This window comes from Tetrao urogallus (genome assembly GCF_951394365.1).
Source record: "Tetrao urogallus genome assembly, chromosome: 7".
NCBI classification, from domain to species: Eukaryota; Metazoa; Chordata; class Aves; order Galliformes; family Phasianidae; genus Tetrao; species Tetrao urogallus.
The window spans coordinates 12,047,871-12,072,486 of NC_136820.1; the positions used below are offsets into that span (position 1 = coordinate 12,047,871).

The 24,616-nt window shown below is 40.3% G+C and overlaps 1 protein-coding gene across 1 annotated transcript; it reads right to left on the bottom strand.

Moving 5' to 3' along the window:
• Window positions 1-2,547: 2,547 nt before the first annotated feature.
• Window positions 2,548-23,943, bottom strand: GPD1L (glycerol-3-phosphate dehydrogenase 1 like; the record flags this gene model as incomplete). Its single annotated transcript, XM_079538406.1, has 8 exons — window positions 2,548-2,644; window positions 5,801-5,907; window positions 6,271-6,504; window positions 12,315-12,427; window positions 13,578-13,716; window positions 17,392-17,532; window positions 18,985-19,162; window positions 23,891-23,943. The coding sequence occupies 8 exons, from the start codon at window positions 23,941-23,943 to the stop codon at window positions 2,548-2,550; spliced, it is 1,062 nt and encodes a 353-aa protein (XP_079394532.1).
• Between the last annotated feature and the right edge of the window lie 673 nt (window positions 23,944-24,616).

Genomic DNA, 24,616 nt, shown 5'->3' on the forward strand with positions numbered 1-24,616 from the left:
CAAATATGAATGGTAAAGTACCTATAGAAATTAAATTATCTTGGTTAACGAAATCTCAATTTTTGCCTAAAAAGAATGAGAATACCATCACAGACCGGAGGAATGAGTTCCATAAAAAGCTTTCCTCTGGATTTGCCTTTTGAGAAGGCTTCTGTATAAAACCAGAACAATTAAGATGCTGGGGTTTCAGTGGAAGTACTACTGGAAAAGAAATAATCTTAAAATATATATTAATTTACCACATTTAGCCCTTTATGTATCTTACAAAATACTACTGTTCTACATACTGCATGTAAAAAAAAAGTTTATATATATATGTATATATACATATAAAGGCAAAGTCGACCAGCGTGGCATTAGAAAAAAAACCAGAACACAACACAAAGCATGAGCAAACACACTGAAAGTTACGCAGTAATGAGGAGTGTATGCTTCATGTGTGCGTTAGTGTAACAGTGCTTCCAATCTTCAAACACCCTTTTAATTGTCTAAGCAGTGTTCTTTTCCACATCTGCTCTACCAGTGATTTTCCCAATCACCACAAATATCTGTTACTTGATTTCTTGCTATCTTTACTATACTTAGCACAAAATCAGAAATAAGGCAAAATAATCTTTCAGAACTCTGAATATCTGAGGACATTCACATCTTACAAAAATTAAGGTAAAATATTACTAAATATCACTGGAGCACAAAAAATGGTACCCCTAAACTGCAGCATCCTTTTGTCTCTACCAAGGTGTCCAAATTATTCCAGAGTTATCCAGGCTGCTTAAGGATGTCAATTATTTACAGGCATCCCTTTTGTCTTAGCAAGTTCTGAATGACCTTAAAGCTTCAGGATGTGTGTGTGCTCACAATTTCTGGTCTAAAACCACCACCAATGACAGAAAACAAGGGAATCAGTTCTGATACTGCTCAGAGGTTTGGAGTGGATATTCAGAGGTGATGGGCATTCTTGTGATCGGCTTCATGCTGAGATCTGTAAAACTCGATTCTAACCTTCATCTTCCAGCTACAAGAGTGAAATCCACTCTTTATGTACCTAGCATATATTTTACCCAAAAAACTGCTGTTCAGTATACAAAGAAACTAAGACAGAAGATTGCATTTACCTGCCTTCTCTTGCATCAGCCTTCCTAAAAAAGCAAGCGAGCAAGCAACCGAGAAAACCTCTAAAACTACTCCACAAAAATTACTTTTTTTTTTCCATAATAAATAAAATTAGCCTCCCTGATAAAGCAAAAGTGCCTGGGAAAAAAAAAAAAAAAAAAAAAAAAAAAAAAAAAAAAAAAGAGTTGAAATACCTAGGGAATAAAAGAGACAGATGTCTTTGCAAAGTTTTCAGGTCAGAAGGACTTAATCCAGCACCCGCTAAAGTTTTATCCAGTGAAAGAGTAACTTCAGAATTCATCTCTCTAGGGATGCTGGTTCAGGACTGCAGTCCAGCTGATATATCAGTCACTGGCAGGCACTGAAATGAATGCCATCAGCATAACGGTGTACAACCCTTTTTAAACCTCAAGCATGAGCTACCAGGGAATTCCCTGAATACTCCTTGGAGTGTTGTGTGGAGTGCAGCACTTTGTAGCTGGTGTTTAAGCTAGAAAAGCAGCATGACAAATTGAGCAATGGAAACTCCAAGAGCATCCTTTGCTACTCACCAAATCATACTAGTGAAGAATGACCACAGGCACAAGACTAAAACGAACCCCAGGCTCCAGGGTTCAGAACCCCCAGGTCAAGGTTACCCATTTGTTTTGGGAAATGGAATTTTTGAGGAGCCAAACAACTGGGAACATCACAGGAAAAACACTGAAATACAAAAATGCAAGGATTAAAAAACAGAAGGGGAGCTAATGATCCCCCTCTAACACATTCCCTTTAAAACAGCGTATTTAAAAACTTTAAATTCAGTTATAAATTGGTTTCAAAATTGTCTGGCAGTTTTAAAGAGTTCTATAAGTCATAATATTAATCACCAGAGTTCCCTAGAAGGTCCCTGTAGCCCCCTGAAAACTATTACCACTTCTTTATGCATCAGTATTGCTTAAATTAATACAAACATGGAAAACATTAAAATCTCGATGTGTATGCAGGAAAAAAAAAAAAAGTTTTAAAAGAAAGACTCCCAACATTTCAAGGGTAAAGGCGTGATTCAGTCTCCATGAAAACTAGTGGGACTCTTCCCATAGCAACCAGTGGATTTTGGACTAGGCCTTAACAAGAGACAACAACATACTGAGTTTCACGTGGCAGGAACTCACACAAAGTACTTCTGTACGGCCTGTGCATGTAGTGCAACTTCTGCAGTGCGCTTTTGAAAACAGCTATATTTTAGCCAGTAGAACAAGTCACCAAGCCAACAACACTGCATGCTATGTCAAACTAGGCAGTAAAAGTAAAACCAATACCCATTCAAAGACATTCGTGTCGTTACTGTTGCCTAGTGAGCAGCTTTGCAGGAAGCTTAATGATGCATCCACTTGAACTCAAACACCAATTTGAAAGGCAAAAAGCTGCATGAGTACAATGGCCTGATTGATTTTATATGTGCTCTGGATGACTTTGAAGGCAGGATATCATCTCTTTGACAGGCTTCCCTTCATAGCAGATTTGATATACAGCAGTGAATAGTGGAAACCTAAGGAAACAGGGTGGGGGAAAGCAAACGCAGTGTAAGATTATTCTGTAACATTTTCTTAAAGGAAAGAAACAAAATGGAATGAGGAGAGGGAAGAGAAAGAAGGAGACTGAAAAATCAATTTCTTTCAGCATTTGTCAAGCACTCAAGGTAAGCTGAAAAGTGCTGGATAAATACAGAACCTACATGCATCTCTACAATGAGTCACTCTCTCAGAAGCCTAACTAGCTATAATGGAGCCTGCAACATTTATTATGTATGGCACAACTATGAAGTTAGCTAACAAAACCAAATGAAACAAAACCACATCTTTCTTTGATATTCTTACAGCAGTTCTGGCATGTCAGTTTTGCATTGTATCTAAACAATACTGTGATAATATGCCATGAAGATACAGAAGAAGAAATTGAAGGTCAAGTTTTTAATGATAAAAGTCCAAAACAAAATGTGGATTTTAAAACAGCCATCTCTCTCAATTTTATTTTATTTTTTTTTTTTAGAGAGGCGCATTTCCAAAGAAGCATAAATTATTCAGACTATTTTTATAATCTGAAAGGAATCACAGCCAACAAACTTTACATTTGCTTGTTTTCCATCCCAGGCAGAGCTAGATGAGTCCAATTTTCAGACACAGCCTGGTGAATTTTAGGGGTAAATTATCTGTACAGCAAAATAAACGTGCCATTTCAAGGTGGCGGACAAATTTTTGACACACACACTATTATTCTGAGTTGTACTTTCTTCCTGGGGAAGTGGTTCCATCAGTGACTCCAAGGTTTTATCTGTATTGCCCAAAGGCAAGTCAGATCAGAACTCCCAATCAGTTCTGAGCACTGCACATGAATACCAACGTACTCTGCCACGACGTGTTATACTGAGCTAACTTTGGCATCACCACATAGCCTGAATGAGACTCCTCAAAAGAAAAGAAAAAGAAGCCATGAGCAATCCACCTGACAGTACCACTATGGCAGGTACAGCATTGCTACTTGAACGAATCTCTACTTGCAAGATTTTGCATTACTGAGGAAAAGAAATGGTAGCACAGACATCCTTGTGGATAGACTCCATTTTTTTGTGGCTCTTACTGGAAGTGCTGAAATATGAAATACTGCATTTTGAATTATCTGAAATATTTTTGTGTCTTGCTATGAAATGCACATCCATTTCTGTTTTATTTTCAAGGAAAATAAGATGAAAATAGCTGCAATAGCAGAAAGTATTTCAAGTCAATCCAGCTGACTGAGCTTTTGTTTTTACTTCATCAGTGGAACCAAAATTAGCAGATAGTCACATAGCTGTTTGGTACTGTTTAGGTTGTAAAGTCCTTACTAGGGAATATGCAGACTAAAATATGTAAAGATTTTTGCATTTATTAAAAAGCCTCACTTGCTATTCAGTTTCTATGATATATTGGGCTGGGGGCTGTATTTGCTTTTAATATAACACAAACTCAGGCAATGAAATCAAATTTATTACGTCTATATGAGATAGCCACAAACACATTGTGCACCTTCTGGAAAAAAAGCAAGTTTCACACAGCTTTAGAAACAGCACTGATGGTCATCAGAAGGCTCAGAGAAGAAGGACCACTACTACAAAGTGCATCTTGCTGCACAATTCTTGCTTTTTATCACAGAGAACATTACTCAGTTGTGCCTGTCTGCACAGGGAATGAAGAATTAAGGTTGAGTGCAGGCTCACGGCCAGCAAACTCCAAGCACATCTTATGCCTGAGCACATTCAGAGGGTCTGTTCCACCGCTCCCAAAACGAGAAAACAAACTGTGCTGTAAATATTAATAGGCATCAACAACGTTACCAAGGCTCTTCTGCTGAACCTACTGACTTGTGAGTATTTTTACAAAGCCTTGGGAGTCTATTTACAGGATGAGAATATGGAATTTTATTCTAGTGTCCTACCTCTTCACCTTGAAACCATGACTTTTTAACCGTGTTTTGTGTTTAAAGCAGTAACAAGCAAGTTCTTGAAAAAAACACTTTGCAAGTTGCTTTCAAAAGTCTTACTGAATGAAACCTCGCATGAAGAACCAACACATACATTGGTGAACCAGAAGACATAAGAACTGTCTGATATCATGTTTTTCACTAAAAACACTGTCCAAAAATTCATATGTGCTCGATTCGCTATAGGATATAACAGGAAAAAAATATAAGAAAGAAAGAAAGAGGAAAAAAATAATCTAACAGTATCCTGTCTTATGTAAAGTATCATAAACAGAAGGAACCAAAGGCAATATTTAATTATTTTTTCTACAGTTAGATTAATTACTGTACACCGCAGAGACAGGCTTAGGTGTTTTACTCCCAGAGAGATGGTTAAAAAATAGTCAGTTTAATACAGCTGTTCCATTAAAACTAGATTTCAAAAACTGTTTTGGAAAAAGTAAGGACAAGGCCAGGTCTTCTGACTGGCTGTCATTTACGTTCTGATTTTCTGTCATCTACCAACAGGAACAGATGGCAATAATGCATCCCTTAATCTCTTAAGGAGACAACTGTGTGTGTGGATTTAGGAATCCTATATATGCTGACTCAAATTCAGATGAACAAACCAGGACAAACTGCTTAATTTCATACAACAAAACCGACCTAGACAAGCTGATGGCAGGTTTCACCCTTGATCTAACAGAAAGTCAAATAAGGAAAAAAACTGCAGTATCTAAGCCTGAATCAATGTGGACAGATGCACCTACTCTACTTAACTATATGGATCCTTAATAACAAAGCTCCTCTTTTCAGAGATAAGCAATGAATTTACTACTATGAAACGAGCTGCAGAGCCTCATTAAAAAGTCTCTTTAGGGAGCTCAGCTTTCACGTGCTTTATTCTTTTCACATGTTAAAACACACTCTGCTGTACCTTCCTATGATAGGAGACAGTAACACACCCTGGTGTAAACAGAAGGGAATTCACAGATTTGGTATCACACTATTAGCTCTAGAGATGGCAATACTATTTTGAGGTTTCATTCATTGTTTTCTGCATTTTAACTGAGGATTAAGCCACTCTTATTACAGCAATTTGCTTTTGGCAAAACCTTCATGAAAAAAGCAAGGCCAAAAGTGTAAAAAGAGGCATGGAGATAAAAAGGTTCATGCAGAACTAGCACTCACTTTATCTGTTCTTACTTACTTGTCCAGCATTCCTTTCTGCTTGAGGATGCGATACACCTCTGCAGATGTCTGTGGTCCCTGCAGCTTCTGACCGTTCAACATTTCTTGCTCCAATTCTTCAATAGACTAAACAAGAGGGAGGGAGAAAAGAAGAGCTACGATACAGTTTTTGTAAGCTTGACAACATTGTCTGGATGGAAGTAAAGATGTTATTGATGGTTTTCCCTACCCAAAAGTAAACTTGAGTGAGTACACGTATCCTCCTATATTCTTGTCTGTAAATGTTCTTCTTCCTACATCTGCATTTCCCACTGTCTTATCCCTCCAGCTCTTTTTTTTAAACACCTTCCCACTTATTCTATTCTTGTAACACACTCAAAAGTGAAAGAGAAGTGCAGCTAACACGGCTCAGAGAGCCATACTATTACTTCAACAAACCAGGAGTGTTTAGTACTTGCACCAGTGGATTTCACGCAGTAAATAAGGTACCTTTCCAGTTTTAACAAATGCCTCTGCTACACGTCGATTCCGGCCACCATAACACGTCGTGATGAGGTCAGCAACTCCACAGCTTTCCAGGAAAGTGGCAGTAGACACCTGTCCTTTGCAAAAAATTCTGGCAAAGGCAATCATCTCCATTAGGCCGAGGCGAATAACAGCAGCTTTGGTATTGTCACCGCAACGAAGGCCATCACAGAACCCAGCTCCTACTGCCACTATATTCTAGTGAGAAGAGAAAAAACAGATGGAAAATTATTCAATCCGAATCCCAGAAGATGTGAATGGACAAGAGTGCAATGTCCTCAAGAACTGCAAATACTTTATTAATGTAAAACACTATTTTTTTTCCCAAGGTTTATGGGATAACCTTAAAAAAGGAAAAAAAAAAGGATGTTAAGTCTTACGTCAGTAAATTATTTCCAAGTATAAAAGCATAGTTAAAGCTCTGGAACAAGCTGCCCTGGGGGCTGTGAAGCTGTTTTTATTGACCGTTTTTAAAAGCATGCCATACTACACCCAAAGAAGATTTTATCCAGATTAACCTGTTCCTACCCTGAGGTAGAGGTGAAGATAGACTGACATCCATGGCCCTGTACCCTGAGTTTCTTTATGTTTAAAGTAATTTGAGAAACTTGTATTGACTTTCATGCCGATATGCTAGGAGGCCAAATTCAGCCAAGCTAATTGCATTCAGCCCCTTTAAGTACATGGAGATCACGTAACAATAATTGTTAATAAAGGCTTCTCAGAAGTTTCATCACACAGGAAACCTTTCGTAAGCAAAAAACGTTGTGTTTTTCCTTAGATCTAGTGACAGCTTTCTACAAATACTGTACTGGTTTTTCATGATAAATCATCATGAAAATGATGATCAGCTTTTGTTTACAAACATAAAATAGAGATTAGTTCAGAGATGCTTGAGCAAAATCACTGCAAAAGCTATTTCTTCACCTGTAAAATAACAAGATCAAGTAACAGGAATCACAGACTACCCATACTTAGTTATTAAAGAAATCAAAAAACAACCCTCCAAGCGAGATGGGATCCTGAAGATCTGATAAAGAAAACAAGGAAGCAATAGATACAGCATTATGTTTCTGCAACAGCAATAGCAGAGATCTCAACAGAAACAGAAACAAATACAGGAGACAAAAGCCTTTGACTGTTGCTGAAGATAAAACAGCAGCCAGAAATTGCTACAGTAAGCAACAAGCTGATAAACAGCCATTTTTATTTCCCTTTTTGGACTGTGAGAACGAAAAACTGCAGGTTGTTGCAGTGCTATGTGCCCATCACAGTTTCTTCCCTCTACAAAATGGATCACTCTTTGCTTTTTAGGTACCAGCAAAGGTCTAGCAGCAGACCTTACAAACTGCAAACAGAAATTTTGACATCAGATATGACAGCAACAACAGATTATCAGACTTAATGCTGGTATTCAAGCTCATCCTGGCTTACATCTTGGCTGTGATCAGACAGCTCTTCTAGAGCAACTTCCAATATCTGTTCACTTGGTGGCAAAGTGAGAGAAGTCGAAGAGGTATTCAGAAAGTTTTCAGATGGGATAACCCATTGAACTGCAACTCACATGGTCATGAAGGCTAAATGTTTAGCACAAAGACAAAAACAAAAATATTTTTGAACAACTTTTGGATGTTTTCCAGTACCTCTTGAACACTCCTGTCAGTGCAGCTTCTTCTCCCCCACTCTGACAATGCCTGTTTCGACTTTCTTTTCCACTTTGCAGCTGACCATCTGACCATAAATTTCAGTACAATTATTACCTATGGCATTTGTTGACTACTTCTGCCTTTCACAATGTTTGCCCTTGGAGTAATGCAAATATTGTTTTAAGCAAGTCCTACCATGACTAGCTACTTCTGAGGAGATGGTGTAGGGAGGAAGGGAAGCTGTGATTCCAGTTCTGAATCACTTAGCTCTTCTTTTGGACAATGCCCCATTATATGTTCTTGCACACAGCTTGCAAATGAGGAAATAAGACAACTCCTTTTGCTCTTGAATACACACCCACACCTAGGAGATGATTATAACCTGTCAACATAACCCCCAGACCGCACTTGTGAACTTATAAAACTCCATCCTCTGGTTTCATTTAGATCCTTGAAGAATCTATGACAACTCCTTCTTGCCCAATACACAGCAGAGAAAACCGAATTACGACACACAGAAAGTCATGCTTTACTGAAAAAAATAAAACAGCCTCAACTTGATCTTATTCTGGACAGAAAGGTGTCTAAGTCTCAAAGCAGACAGCTTGCTACTTGAAACCTCTGGTGAGCTGAGTCTATTACAGAAAGATGCATAGAGCCTAGTGGCACTAGCACTAGAGTAATCATCTAAGAAGCAGATGGTATGTGTCATCAGCCTTCTATATGGCAAAATACATTTACTGTATCTGATAAAGGTGAAGCGTACCAGCTCAGCAGTGTACCCAATAAGTAATGACAATTGTAGCCTACAGACAAACTTGCTGTTCCAAGGCTGCAAAAATACCATCAGAACAAATCCAAAATGACTGCAATACAATGTTCCTCTTGGACTGTGGGATTCAGAGCTCTCAAAATCACTTAGTGCTTGAGCGAATGTTTCCCCACGCTCAGCATTACAGCTTTTTCCATTAAAGCATGCATCCTATGAGCAAGATGCACAGGGTGCTTTTATACTGAGTATGGTTTTAAGCTATTAAAATACTTACAGTAACAGCTGACTCTCTGGCTGGTTTCACACCCTGAAGTACAAAGTGAGCTAGGCCTGGACTCAAGTTATTTTATCACCAGGATACTGAAAGGACACTCCAGAAAAAAAATGTTGATGTCAGGCAGTGTCCACAGTGTATTACAGAGTGAGTGAGAAAGTGTATCTTCTATTTGCACATGATCTGCTGCAAGCATGCTAGAAGTCACAAATGCAGTAGATAACCCAAAAAACATAGCTAACAAAATTGCAGACTGCTGACACACGTCACTGCTAAGAAATACCCAGCTTCCTGTCCTGTTCTGTTTACTCTAAGTTTGTGGTGTGCTCATGAAGACATTTTCAGAAGCCACTTCTGACCCTAATTAAATAGGTCATTAAAGTATTACACAGATATTTTAATTCATCTGGGACATCGACTGTTCCTTGATGTAGTGCCACAGCTCAGCACATGAATTTGTAGAAGCTAGGAGGTCAAATAGAGACTCAACAAATTAAGGACAGTATCAGCAGGACTGTTAAAAGAGGCTCAGCATAAACCATTTTCTTGCTCCTGGCAAACTTGAACATAAATCATGGATTTAATTTCCAACTAATCTCAGGAAGGCGTAATTACCACAGTCAACTTCTACAGGAGCTAGACTGACTATCCGACAACAGTTGCCATAAACAAACTTCAAAGGAACACCTTTGTAAATGAGAATGCTGGGTTACATGCTCTGGTAAGCAGCAAATCACTTACACTTCTTTGCCTAAGGTTAAGCTGTAGATTAGTTAAGATTTAGAGAAAGACCTGAAGCTCTGCTGGGAAAGGCAACCACAGCTGCGGCTCTTTCTCCTTCCTGCAAGAACTGTCACCCACGCCTTGGTCCTTGTCCCTGTCACCTTTAACTATTTCCTAGGAAGGACCCACATTGTCTGGCAAATGGCAGCTGGAATCCGAGGGTGCCCTGCGGTTGGGCTGCCCATAAAGACATTCAGGGACTTTGAACCACCCACGTTTGAAACTGGTTCATTCCTGACCTCACTCCTTAGAAAAGGCTGCCGACTAAATGTGAAATGTGCTTCAGTCCTCAGAAGAAAAATTCCTTATAGAAAACTCTCCAAGCACATCTTGTTCCCACAGCCAACAAGTTACTGGAGATAGATGTTCTTCTTCAGTATTATTGGATTCTCTTAAATGACTGCCATTATCAGTCTCTCAGCTGATGCAAGGCTGCAGTTTCACTGCACCTATTTCTATACTTCTCCATCTGCCCATTGTCACAAAATATAAACACAGTGAACGAAGTGGATATTCAGTCTATATGTGCACATATATAAATAGCAATAAAGCATGTGTTCATGATCACCCAGCTGCAATACCTATTATTACAGTCTGAATTTAAATATGCTTCAAAAGACAAATTTCAAACCTAAAATTATCATTATTGTGAGGGAAAGCTGAGCTCAGAACACTCTCTACTATCCTTCCGTATTTCTTCTCCCAACCTTTAGGCAATCATCCACACTGAAATCTTCCTTGCTTGCAGAAATAGAGTGAGGTAAGTGCTGAGGTAGCCTATGGTGCCAGATGAACCAAGAAAAGTCTCCTTTTCCCAAGCAGGTACATATGGAAAAATGCAGAAGCTGGAAGGATGTGCTTTTCTCCCACCGTGGCATTTCTCATTCATTAAATACTTCTACAGGAATTGCTTTTACTATTTCTGTAAGAAAAAAGCAAGTTTGGACAAGCACATGCATCTGCTTGCTTCTGAATTCCAAAATGCAGTTTGTGGGGATGCTCCTGTCAGTCTGATGCAGCATCACTATAGAAAAAGCAGACCCTCTCATTTCATGCCTGTCTCTTTACACGACACAGTATTGACATCTTCTGAAATACGAATTTCTTCCTTCCCTCAAGTTAAGTAATGCTCATTTTTATTATTTCTCATGAAGTAACTTTGCAAGTCTAATAAAGTAACTGGCAGTCAACAAGAGCTGCACTTGAGAGTTCGTGCATTTCAATCAGGTACAAAATACTAAGATCAACTTGTTTTAAAATACCAGCTGCAATTCACATTTTTCTTTAGTCACACCATGCACTTCTTTGGAAGTTTCAGCTCGCTTAACAAAATATACCACAACCAACACCAAGTGACCAGAGCACATAGAATATATACAGCTTTTTAGAAATGTGACTACAGAGCTCAGTCTGCAGGTTGCAAGATGAATAATGGAGCAGGAGGGAGGAACAAAGCAAGCTTACAAAAAACCCACAGAGTTTGACCTCAGCCCTTTTTCAGGTCAAGAAGGACAATTGATTTAAATTATTCTGCACTTCCAAAGAAATATTGGTCTGTTGCCTGTCTGGGACTTCTATAATGGAGTTTGAGTGCCTGCTGACTAACTGCTGATTTAGCCTACAGAATTTTCTAGAGGAGACAACTGTCAGGGAATTAACTCACCTATCAAGCAAGAATTCCAGATAATCAGAAAACACCAAGCTGAGCAGATTTAAAAATAAAAAATCTGTAGTGTTTGTTTTTTGACTTATTTCATGGGCCTATACGCAGGAATTTCTCTCCCACTAACCTTGCTTATCACAGCAGCAGTTTCAAGCAATGGCTGTGGAGCCACATTACGAACTCTACAAGTGCTTCCATGATAATTAGCAGATAATGTGAACTATTGGCCAGGGTCTCAAGCTACTAATGCTTTCCCTTCATAAACGGCCTGTAAATTAACCTAAAAATAAATCAGTATGTTTAAGCTTGTTTTGGCTTCCTGTCAACGTCAATTTTTTTACCAAAAAATAAAATCCAGATAAATAACTCTCCAAAACAGCTTTTTTTCCTATTCAAGTCATTTTTGTATGTGGTCATACACATGGTGAGAAAGTGCAGCACACAGCAGAGCTCACATTACGTAAGTCAGAGGAGAGGAGAACATTTCACTCATCAGACATCAAGGATTAATACTGACTTCTCACTTTATTTTGGTGAATGCACCGCTGCATAACGAAAAAGTGAACTAAGATGTATTTAGAAATATTTTGACCAGTGAGGTGAAATTAACACTTTGTTTGTGATTACGTGTAAGCGACGTGAAAGACGGAGAAAGACGACTTGAGAGATAATGAGACAAGTGTCTAAAAGCCAACTCACTGAACATGCTGCTGCCTACTTTCACATCTGGTTCTTCAGGGAACGTTATGTAACAATGTTATATATTATATAAAGTACAAGAGGCTTGATTCTTTAAATGAAAATATCCACTTTTTTTTCTACAAGGATCACTGCTCCATCTGTGCACAAACTGCAGCCTGTTACTCTTACCTTCAGTGCACCACAGAGCTCAACAGTGTCCGCATCATCTACTACAGTTATTCGGAAGTTTGGAGTCTGCAGGAGTTCTTTGAAGAGAAGGCCATTTTCCAAGATTTTGCTGCCTGGTGAGAGAGAAAGGAAGGATAAAAACTGCCAATTAATAATTGATTTGGGTATTATTTAGTCTTTCCTGCACAAGTTTGACTATTTGGAACTAGAGATAAGGTTGTCATCCTAAACAGACTCCTTCACACTTAAAAGCTTCACGCTGAGTTTCTCTGGATTCGTAATTCATTGCCTGCTCATCAAGAGCTTCCAAATAATAATCTCATTAATTCTTGATACTCTCTTTTTTTCTTTGATCATTCTCCTTAAAATAACAGTTAATAATAAAGCAAAGGTAAATTTGAAATAAAGCAGGTGCAGTTCCGCCTATTATTTTAAGGCCTTCATTCTAGAAGAATGCCTACTGATAAAGGCAGGTCAAGGACACTGTATAAGCTAAGCATGTTGACATTCACAGCTGTTTGTAAACATGGAAAGGTAACGCAACCATTCAAAAAATAAATTAAAATACAGAACCATTAGTAAGAAGTTAGAAAGCTGAAAAAAAAAAAAGAAGAAAGAAAAGCACAAAACTGTAAAAATAAACACTGAAAAAATGACATTAACTCTCTATTATGTATGAGTACATGTACATGTATACATACACACATATGCTTATCCAGAATTTGTGACATGCAAGATGAGAGACGTCTTTGTACTGCAGAGGTTACAGACACCAAGACACCAACACAGAACTGAACCCGTTCCTAGCTTTGGGGTGAACTAACTACTTGGAGAACTCAAAAGACAGCAACACCTACACCTAAAAAAGACGTGCATATAGGTACCATCTGTGACCATAACAGCTGAGCTGGAATACAGAACATATAGTCATTTATATATATCAAGCCATGCAGATCCAAGAAAAATCGTAAGAATAGCAATAAAATAAAGCAGTTTGTTACATGGAGGGTGATCAAAAATGTGCATAGCATTTCCTGCACTAAGGTCAAACTCTTGTGAGACATGTTAAAATTGCACTCATCTCTCCTTCTAGTCCCAGTATTCTCCCAGTACTTTTGGATGTAAACATTCTAGGAAATTCAACATTAAAATCAGAAGGATCCCAGAGCTTCCGATGCTGAACACAATGAAATCCGAGCTACTGAGTGCACACCTGTGAGGAGGAGAACATACTTACAACACTGTCATTACTCGGGACATTACCTATTGTGGTTTCACAGAATTTCTCTGCTGCCACTTCATTGGCAATGTTTGCTCCCATCAGCACACTGATGTCTATTCCCATCTTCTCTCGAATAATGTCAGAGATCAGTTTCAGTCCCTCTGGGCCTTCATCTATTCCCTGCAACCAACATTAACTGCAATTACTAAAAAGGCATTCAGTAGACACAGTAGAGAAGCATAGCACAGTAACTCTTGTCCATGGGCACTGCACCCAGGCCTGTCCAGATAGAGACTAAAGACGAAGAATTTCCTGCTTTGCTGCTATGCCAGTAAAGCTTCTGCTATTGCAACTTGTCCAAGCACCTGAAGAGTTAGGACAAAACTACCAATGGGTTGGGGGGGGGGGAGGGATGATGGTAACATTGTTATTCCCATTCCCAATAGCAGTTCTGACTCTCAGAAGTGCTGAACTAGCTGTCTTTTCCAATCTGATTGATTGTATAATATTCAGCTCTGTTCATAATCTCAGCTGCTTATCACTACATCCCCACTAAAAATGGTGAAGTGTCACTGATGCATCATTTGTGAATCTGGCCTGCATTTGGATCTGGATCTGCATCCCAACTCAAAAACACCATCTCATTGACTCCTTCTGTTTAGAAGTACCTGAACAGAAACATCAGAACTGATTCCTCCCAGTCCAACCAATAGCAGTTCACTCTTAGAGATGCATTTTAATCAACTTAAGAATACTGCAAATGAAACAGCAGTTTATAGATATGAAGAAAGCTGAACAACTCAGAATACTTTAACTTATAAGGATATTTTTGATCGTCATTTATAAAGCACTCTTCACAAAAGGTGAAAGTAGGGGGAGAAACAGGACTTTAGAGAAGATCACCATAGAGATCAATGCTGCAATGGAGAACACAATCTGGTAACCTGGATGGCTTGTATCATAAACACAAAGTAAGACCACTCTTCAAAAAAGCATTCTCTCCTACTTTACAGAATGAGGTAAGAGATTTTTTTTTGAGCTCTTAGAACAGGGACACAGCAGACTGCTGAAATGGCCTTTCTTTCCTACAGTATATAAGTTCTATTCAATACTATTTCTCAATGTTGGGAAGGCATGGCTATTTTTAATTTTATGCCTTTTAGTGTGATCCACTACTGCTACTACTACTCTATACACACACAGACACACACACACACAAATTTGTATGTTGTCAGTAGTGGCATTTCAGACATGCAGCGTTTTGCATTCTCACAGACCAGAGGTAACAGCCCTGGCAAAACATCGTACAGCCGAGAGACGATGAAGTGCCTACATAACAACAGCCAACAGTGCTTGCATTTCTGCATTATTTTTTCAAGCACTTAATGCACACTCTGCTTTCTCATCTTTTATGAGCCACAGAAAAAAGAATTTGAAAGCAAGCAGACACATAAATATTGCGTTTCCCCCTCAGAGCACCAAGATGTTCCCACGAGGTAACTGCAAGGCCTCTCCCCCATCCTCCTAGCAAACATAAATAAACAGAAAAACATACACACGTTGGGAACAACTCCAAAAATCTACACGTGTACACAACAATTATTCATCCACGCAAAAACTGATGAAAGAGGCTCAGGTGCCAAAACCCAGCTTTGCTATGAAACAAATGCAACTTCTGACTAGTCAAGGAATGCTGCACCTGTTTCTTGAAGAGCCAAGTCCAACACAGAATGACAGACAGCAAGAGGAAAACCAAACACTCCCCACCCCAAACCAAAGGCAGCAATGATCCCTGGGCAATGCAAGTCCAATTCTGTGGTCTCACCCGTTGGTCATAATGCCTGCCAATGCAATTCCTGAGGCCTGTGCACAGATGGATGAAAATGAGCTCAATGCTGAGGCTGCCCGAGGAGTCTTCAAGTGCTCCCTGATTCCCAGCTCCCTGCTGAGCTGCACCCTGTGTGGTGTATGATCCAGGTTCCTCTCATCTGCACAATCATTTGTCAGGTTTTCATAGATACTGCCAATCAATCCTCGTGTAAAGCAACACGTTTGAATAGGAGCACAGATTACCTAGCAGACAAACACCTTTATTTCCCAAAGACTCCATTTTACTATAAGACATTAGGCTTTGCTTGAAAATTTGTCTGTTAAGAAAAAAGAGAAAAGTAAAACGAAGGAAGACTAAAGATGACATACTGCTAACTTGCTAAGCAATTTAGAAAGCAAAGAAACAAGAGGTCCCACTAGTCACATTTTTCAGAGAGCTGCACTTTAACTGCCAAAGTTAACACAAACCTCTTTAATTGCATTAGTGGTGAGGTGAGCATAATGAGACTGCTAAAATATGACCTGAATGAAAACAGCACGCATAAAGAAGCTGCAAAAGTAGGGGAAGGAGTGCATTCTTGCCTCTATTATTAGTTTCAACATTGCATTCTACTTCTACCCTTTCTTCTTAAATGATACTTATAATGATGCAGTTATAGCTTTTGGTAAAAGCTAACGTTTCACATTCTCCTTAAGACAAGGAAATGTGCCTACTATGCAGTTCTTCCTTGCACGGCAGGTGTCATTAGTTTACCTATACTAGGGCAAGTAGGGTCATGTACCCTCTTCCTATTTCTTTTTTTTCACATAGCCCTTAATCAACACTCCATTAAGGCACTTGTAATCAATACTCTGAGCAGTACTGCCAAGGAAATGCAGGCCCAGGTCCTGATTTCAGATGCGCTGACATAAATCCTCATCTGCTCCACCAGTTTAATCAGAGTTGTTGCCAGCATTAGGGATATAAGAACATAAATCACATTTTGCAAACTACAGAAGAATAAAGATTACCTTGAGCTTACAGGAGAAGGAAGCATAAACTGACAGCTTCAAAGCAATGCAAGTTTTATAGCTTTAGGGCATCTAAGATAGCTGTGTGGTTTGGGTGCTATGCATTCAGCTCTTTTAATGCTGCTTCATTTTATCCTTCTACCATATGGAAAGCTTTTCCACAAAATGCAGCAAGTGCACTCAGGAAGCATTACTTTTTCATACCTCTCAGTAATATATCAAGCCAGCACTGACAAAGTAACACAAATTTGATGGGTTTAGTCAAACTAAAGACAAGCTTGTGGTCAGCAGTCATAGGGTCTTTTTGTACTTTTCCTTCTTTTTTCTTTTTGAACTTTTTGATCCCTAAATGATCCATTAATTGGTTGTTTGCCAAAAATGATAGCGGACAAGGGAATACGTGCTGAGAAAATGGTCTACTCTTAACTAAGTAGAAAGCATTCTTGATAACCTCAGAGGAACTAAAAAAAAACACAACACAAGAGAAGAAACATTTAAAACTTCTATCACCAAAACCATAAAGCCTCCAATGAAACACTTACTTCCTACATCTCAGCCCCACTCCAAGTTCCCATGTCTGAACAATCCTTTTGGGCCATGCTGAATAATCTCTGTTGTTGCAACATAATCGATGATATGAACAAGAGCTCAGTCACAGAATTCTCTCAGTAGTTCTTAAAATGATTAATTCAGTGTGTGGGATGAGCATTAACAATCAAAGCATTATGCTTGTGCTCTGCTCTCCATCTAATGATGCATTTGGAAACAAGAAATAACAGACTGCAAAGCTTGATGGTGCAAAACATATTCCTCTCCCCTTTCTTTTCAAGTCTTGTGAACAGCCTCATTTTCTTCTTCCACTAACGACTGAGACAAATTCCAGTCTTGCACCTCAAAAGGTTTAATGAAACAATCTAGGGAGTAGCACAGGGTTTTCATATTAAACTGCAAACTATCTGGTTTTAGAAAATCCACAACATATTATCTGTTTTTTATGCACAGTATTTGCTTTACCTTTATCAGAGTTATACCGAGAGCTTTCTTGGGCACTCGTCCTGTGATTTCATCGCAGACCTTATGAATGAACTGATGAGGAATGACAAAAACCAACAAGTCTGCATCCTGTACAGCTTCATTAAGGTTTGGGACAGCAACCTGTGTAGGAAAGGGAAAGAAAGACCACATAACTTCTTAAAATTTACCCTACGCACAAATGTTCTTAGGTTAGTAAAAGCACATTTGGGTCTTATTCAGAATGCTATAAATTACTGAGCTTCATAATCGAAAATAATAACACAAGCATCCCAGAAAAGCCAAAGAATTGAGGTTTTCAGATAATCTATTACATGCCCTGACAGAAGCATCTTCACAGTCACCAGTACAGTTGGTGTAAAAAAAATTCAAAGTGCACCCTAACATTCAAACAACTCTTTTGAGTCAGAAAATATCAAATAAGAAGCTGTCTTCTCTTTGACAAAATGACCTGAACTTTTGATACATTACTTCATTGGGAAAACTTGTTTCCTTAATTCCTTGAGCAATCACATTTCTTCCCCAGTCCTCTTATATGCTCTAATTCATATTCCTGCTGTATGCACCCATAGAATCACAGAATCACAGAATTGTAGGGGTTGGAAGGGACCTCCAGAGATCATCGAGTCCAACCCCCCTGCCAAAGCAGGTTCCCTACACCAGGTTGCACAGGTAAAAAGTAGAATGTGTTTAGTCTTTACGAAGGTGGGTTACTTCACACTTCATGGACTCCACTTTTCTTAACACTTGATGACCATCACAAAATAACACAAAGATCTAGAATCTAGGAAGAAGCTTAACCCACAGGTAAAGAAGAACAAATGTGAGTGAGCAGGTAGGGGACAGGAGAAACATCACGCTTGTTGCTAAAGGCTAGGGGAAAGGGACTGTTAAAGATAAGACAAAAAACAAAAAGAATAACCCAAAACCTTGCAATTGAGGCAATTCATGTTTCTCCTGCCTAAAATCTTTACTGAACTGCCAGCTGCTGCAGACTTTTCTGGTAATGTTTCTGGGGCAAGATTCCCAAGCAAGCCACCCACTGGCATGTTATGCCAACACAGAGTGTCTGTGGAGTTCCACTGTCCTGCCCTGGCAGCGCTACACCTAGCACGCTCACCCGACTGCACACAGCAACAGGGAACTGAGAACCAGATGAACCCAGGTGGCTTGCAGGAATAACCTAGTTCTCATCCTGAAGAATACTTTAAATCCCTTCAATTCTAATTGACCAGGCCAGTTCCCTTCCAAAGTTGAGGCCACATTTTTATGTTGAGCATGGTTAGAACCATTAATCTTGCTCTCATTTTCAATTTACTTCCACATAGAGAAACTGTAGTAACATAAAGACAACAAGAGCAAGGCAAAAAAACCCAACAACCCAACAGTAAAAAAGTACAGTATGTTGCATTTACCTGTAATTGAACTTGTGCAAGTCTCTGATCTCAACAGTATGTAGTTTGAAATATTATAAAACCTAACAATGTTAGCAAAATAAATTTCTATTTCCATTCACAGTGTGAGAGATATTCCCTCTGCTCTGTAAATACATCAAATTTAACTTCGGTGCCTTACCACATTATCTGGCAGCTTGTATCCAGGGAGATATTTTACATTTTCATGTTCATTATTTATTATATCTGTCAGTTTTCTCCCATTAATATTCTCCTCGAAGACCCACATCTTCACTGTGGAAGCAAACTTCTGCAATTTTTTTACATTATTGCCTATTATTTTGGCAACCGCAGAACCCCTGCAGGAAAGGAAACAAAACAAAAAATATTAAAAAAAAAAAAAACATTAAATAAGAAAGAAAAAAAATATTGCCCAAGAAAAAGAGACTGTCTTTTAAACAAACAGAAGCTCACGGGTTATTGGACCAATTACTACTCAGCATTTCTGATCCAGTAAAGCAAGTGGAAAATACACCAGTCATTCACACCTGCTGCTTTCTCTCAAACAAATGTGTCTATAGTACAAAGGACAGAAGCATTTGTTTGCTTACTGGCTATGCAGTGGGAGTTTGGGTTACTGTATTTCCACAAATCAAACAGATTATATCTTCAATGCAGTGGTAAAAGTGGCATATTAAATTTTTTAAAACCAAATCAGTTTCACCTTTCAGAAATGGCAATTTTTCTTTGCTAAGATGATAATTCTTCAATTTTTGCAGAATACCAATTTGCATTTAAAGCCAAGAAGCATTTATATTTTGCATAATTTATAAGACTTATGCTCACCCTGCCTGTCTCAAAGAATTTAATTACTGCAACAGCATCTTCTGCATTTGCAGGCAGACAATTCTATCACTGATTTCCCCAAGAAAAAGCACACGATAAAACCTGTAGGATGATGAGCATCTTTACTGCTCAAATCTCTGTGCGACCATTAAATTAATCAGAACTACTGAGCTATACACGTGATGAGGAATAAACACAACCTTTTCTTCTACTCCTAGCCTGAATACTGTATGGAATTAAAAGATACGGTTTTATGAAGCCTGTTTCTCTAGCTTGCTCTCCTGAGACAAGAAGGCTTCATAATTACACATAACATACATGGGAGTGAAAAAATAAAAAATAAACTGGAAAGATGTGACAAAAATACAGAGTGGCAAGTCTGAGGCTTCCCACTTCTGCAGATTTCCTCATCTCTTTCATGGTTGGCAGCTGTGTCCAGGGTGAGGGGTCCCTTCCAACTTAAGCCATCCTATGATCCTATGATTCTATGATCTCTCCTATTTAAATTTATGATACCCTGATTTCCTAGAGCTTGGTGTTGGAGTGGTGAAGGGAGGAACAGCACACTTTATTAGAAGGTACAAATACTCTCACTTTACCAAAAAATACTCCACCTGAGGTAAACCTTCTTCAGGCAAACCATAAAACTGCACCCTAAAAGACAGGGACATGTCTTTCCAACAGCTCTTCACACACCAGTGAGCCCCTTGGGTTCAGGTGGCCCTTACTGAGCTCTCAGCCAGGTCCGACGCTCACGGGGAACTCTCCCTGCAATAGCAGACAGCTTACCGGCCCCATCCTCTAGGCTCCAGCCCCACACTGAGAGTGATGCTCCATACAGCACAGGTGTGTGTGTCACAGAAAGCAGGTTAAGCTCCGTGAGCAAGAGCAAACTATGACAGACTTCTGTATAAAGCCTGGATCCTGGTAAGTCACTGTCTTCAGTTCTGAACTTCCATACACACGGCACGTCGATAAAGACAGAAATAACCAATTCAGCGACTGCCCAACTGGGATTTTCAGTTTGCTACCACAACACTCAACAGCACGTGTTCTTCATCAAGACATTAATTCTATCATAACATAGCACTTAAAATGACTTAGCTGCCTTTTTTAATACCACAATCTAAGGCTGCAAGAAAACTGAAGAGCTGTCTGGTTCCTGAATTCAAGAATGTTCTTTCGTCTGACTGCTGTGGTTCCCCATTTCCTGTTCTGCTGCAACAACTGCTGTACCAGAGAGCTCAGCAAGGTCAAACAGCTGACTCCAAAATGGCTTACAGTAAAATACCAGCTCCCCACACCTCTTAATCCAACAGACAAGCCTGTATTCTCTTCTACGTCCTACCATCCTTAGTATGTACTCTGGAATCACTACTGGCATTTCTGGCTTGTCTTGTAGCGGCTCTCCTGACACATCACAAGGCAAAGGAACTCCAACTCCTGACAATTTATTCCTAATAACAGTAGATCTAGCATGAGCTAGGTTGAAATCCTGGTGCCTACATCTGATCAGTGACAGAAAGATATCTGCAATGAACAAAGCCCTCACAAAGCTTAGCCTGATGTACTCCAGCTGTCTGGTAATTCTATTTAAGTAATGTAAAGTTCTCTTCCCTGCAACCGGTACCAAGGGCAGGCCCAAACTCAATCCCATATAATTCTTATTTAACACTTTTAAAGACCGGTCTGAAACTCACTGCGTAGGATCATACACTTCATCTCCTGTTCTTCACTATTAGTGTGTTCTGATAGTTCTAATTTCCCCACATTGTTTTAAAAGTTAAAATCTTAATCCAGAAACTCCTAAACTCGCCCTGTTATCACCACCAGTGGAGGACGCAGTATGCAAACGCACGTTGTATCATTAGCCCTATCACTTTTTCCTAAAAATAAATCTCCTCAGTTAAACCATAAGTTTTATCTCCAGTTTTTCTACAGCAAGCTCCCAGACATATGAATCCTTCTGTCCCACCTTTCCAAATCCTCCAGTCCATGCTCAAGTTAGGCAAGTCGATTAACTAAGGGCTGGCTCTAGCAAATGGCACAGGCACAAATTCTGGTCCCACAGCCTTTGTTAACTTGTCCTGAAAGCACTGTCAAATAAGAAGGCTACAATACATGTCAGAGGCAGTGCTTGTGGTATTCTAGCCACCATTCTGGGGCTCCAAGGCACATATATTCCCAAGGTGCACACTCTTTGCATTCAAGCAAGGGTTTATTATTATTATAATTATTTTGTAAAGATTCTAATTCGATCAATTATCTTCTAGCTGAACAACTACAAATCGGCAAAGAGAAAAACAGCAACTCCTGCTCTTCTGCCCCTTTTTTAAGCCATCTGTCTGGATCCATGATCTTGCAGCAGATGTCAGAGACCCTGCCAAGCTAACAGCATCGTTAAGGTGACCTTCCCCAGTCACACCAGCCAAATGAGTTTGGAAGCCGTTTGTTACCCAAGGTGATTAGTTCTGACCTGTCACTGTTGTGCCAAGCTCCCTTCGTACTTTTTTCCATCCCAGATATAGGTGAAAGGGCTGTGAGAAAGCAAAGGCATTCAATCCTACAGCTACTTGCAGGACAAGATCATCTCACAGAGATCTACAAAAAACCTCCAGTCTCCAAACTGTGGCGCTCAACCCAGTTCAACTACATACATCTTTACATCTTAGTCAACACCAGGCACACTCCCGTTATGTATGTTTCATAAATATAACACCCCAAAATATCATTAATGAAGCACATATAAGTGCTTTAATTTCCTTTTATTTCCTTGCATTTGATCACTAAACACTTCCATTTTAGGACCACAGGCTCCAGTTCAATAGAAATGTTGATCCACTATGAAACAAACCCACAAAAGAATTTGTAGGTATTACCTGCTAGCTATAATCACATGTGTATGTACTTTGTTTTCACCTGACTGGATCTGTTTAATAATGTCAAAAGTGTCTAATGCTTGAGTGGCAAAAGAATCATACCTGCAGTGTCTGCAGTCAAATTATCTATGGAACTTCATGCTAGATTTCAAGTGTGGAAGAACAGCAATAACAAAAGATATGGCAAATCACACAACTCCTTTTTACATAAACTGCAATGCATAACACAGAACCATAGAATCATTAAGACTGGAAAAGATCTCTAAGATCATCCAGTCCAACCATCCACATCTACCACCAATACTGCCCACCAACCCATGTCCCTAAGTGTCACATCTACACATTTCTTGAACACCTCCAGGGACAATGACTGCACTACTTCCCGGAGCAGCCCGTTCCACACAGCCCTAAATCAAACAGTTACATTTCAGTCATCTTCTGCCTTCTATAATCATCTCGCAGTTCACCTTACAGCCAGAAGGGAAAGCTGTGCTGAAACACCTGTCATTCCCTCAAAAACCCGTAACAACGAAAAACAAGACTTCTGCAGTTGCTATTTTTCTGAATTATGCAAAACCACAACAAAGTTATGTAAAAACCACATCCAATGGCAATGGATGAGCAACAAGCCTGAGGATGCCTCTACAAGCATCACGTTTTGTTCAGCAAATTGTAGGACTTTGCTCTCTGGAAAACTGAACTTCTGTGAAGTTAGATTTAAAATTTAAAACAAACAAACAACCAACCAACAAACCAACCTCAGAAATAACATATCCCTAGCATTACTAAATAAAGTGGCAATGTGAAGACTTTCACATAACGCATTGTATTTATTCATTGCAAACAGCACCCAGGGTAAAACTGGTGCTTGGGAATGATAAGTGGAGGGAGGCAGACAAAGAAGCACCATGAACACCATATTCTCCCCAGGGAAATAACGTGTCTGTCGCTTTCCGCAAACATAACGCGTGCCTCTGGCAGCTGGATGGAAGCGGAGCGCTGCACAAGTCAGCAGCGACCTGCCGCGCTACCAACTACGCTCAGGATCCTGAACGCCTACGTCACCTGACAGATCACACTACAAACGCCAGGTTAAAAATACCCCAAAGTAACACCTTCACTGAAGGGTCGAGAAGACAGAAACAGCTATCGATTCCGCGGCTTCTTCCTCCGTTCACTTCGCGGAAGCACCTCGCAGTGGGAGCGCGGCGGCACGAGCCCTCCTCAGCAGCCCGGACGCCCACCACAGCACCGCCCCTCCCGCAGCCGCCGCGGGGTCTCACCGGCCGCAGCCCCCGCAGCCCCGGCGCTGAGGAGGCTCGGCCCGGGCCGGCGCTGCGGTCCCCTCGGGGCGGTACTCACCAGTTCCCCGAGCCCACGATGCACACCCTAAGGGGCGCCCCGGAGAGCGCCATGGCAGCGCCGCCCGCGCCCCGCCAATGGCCGCGGCGAAGAGCTCCGTGACGCGGCCGCTTCGCGCTTCCCCGCCTCCGCCGTCAGCGGTTCCTCTCACCTCCCTCCGTCCCTGCGGCTTGCCGGGAAGTGTAGTTCCGCCCCGCCGCTGCCCCGCGTCGCTCATCCCCTCCTCCTTGCCTGCCCTGTGAAGGGGCACGGCGGGATGCTGCCATCTCCGGCGCTGCGAGTGGCTGGAGGCTGCTGACCCAGCCTGCAAGTCGCGCTGGCACTTTGCCCTGTTCTTGTGCTCAGAGTTTTCTGTTCTTCTAATAAAACGCATTTCGCAGGATTGTAGAATCATTAAGGTTGGAAAAGACCACTGAGATCATCTCACCCAACCATCACCACCATACCCACTAAACCACGTCTCCCAGGGCCGCAATTCCATCGTATACACCACAATTTATACTCTTTTGCTTTCTCCTGGTATCAGGGAGGGGCTTAATAGCTTTGGAGCAAGTCAGGGAAGCACTGAGATTTGTGAGAACACCAAGCAGTCAGGCAGGACGACTTTTACGAGAGTAACATTTTCAGACGTTCCTTGGCTGCCTTAGCCAAAATCACACCGTTCTCCCTGCACCACACACGTCCGGGACAATAAATGCAGATGAGCAGTACTGCTGTTTTGGTGAG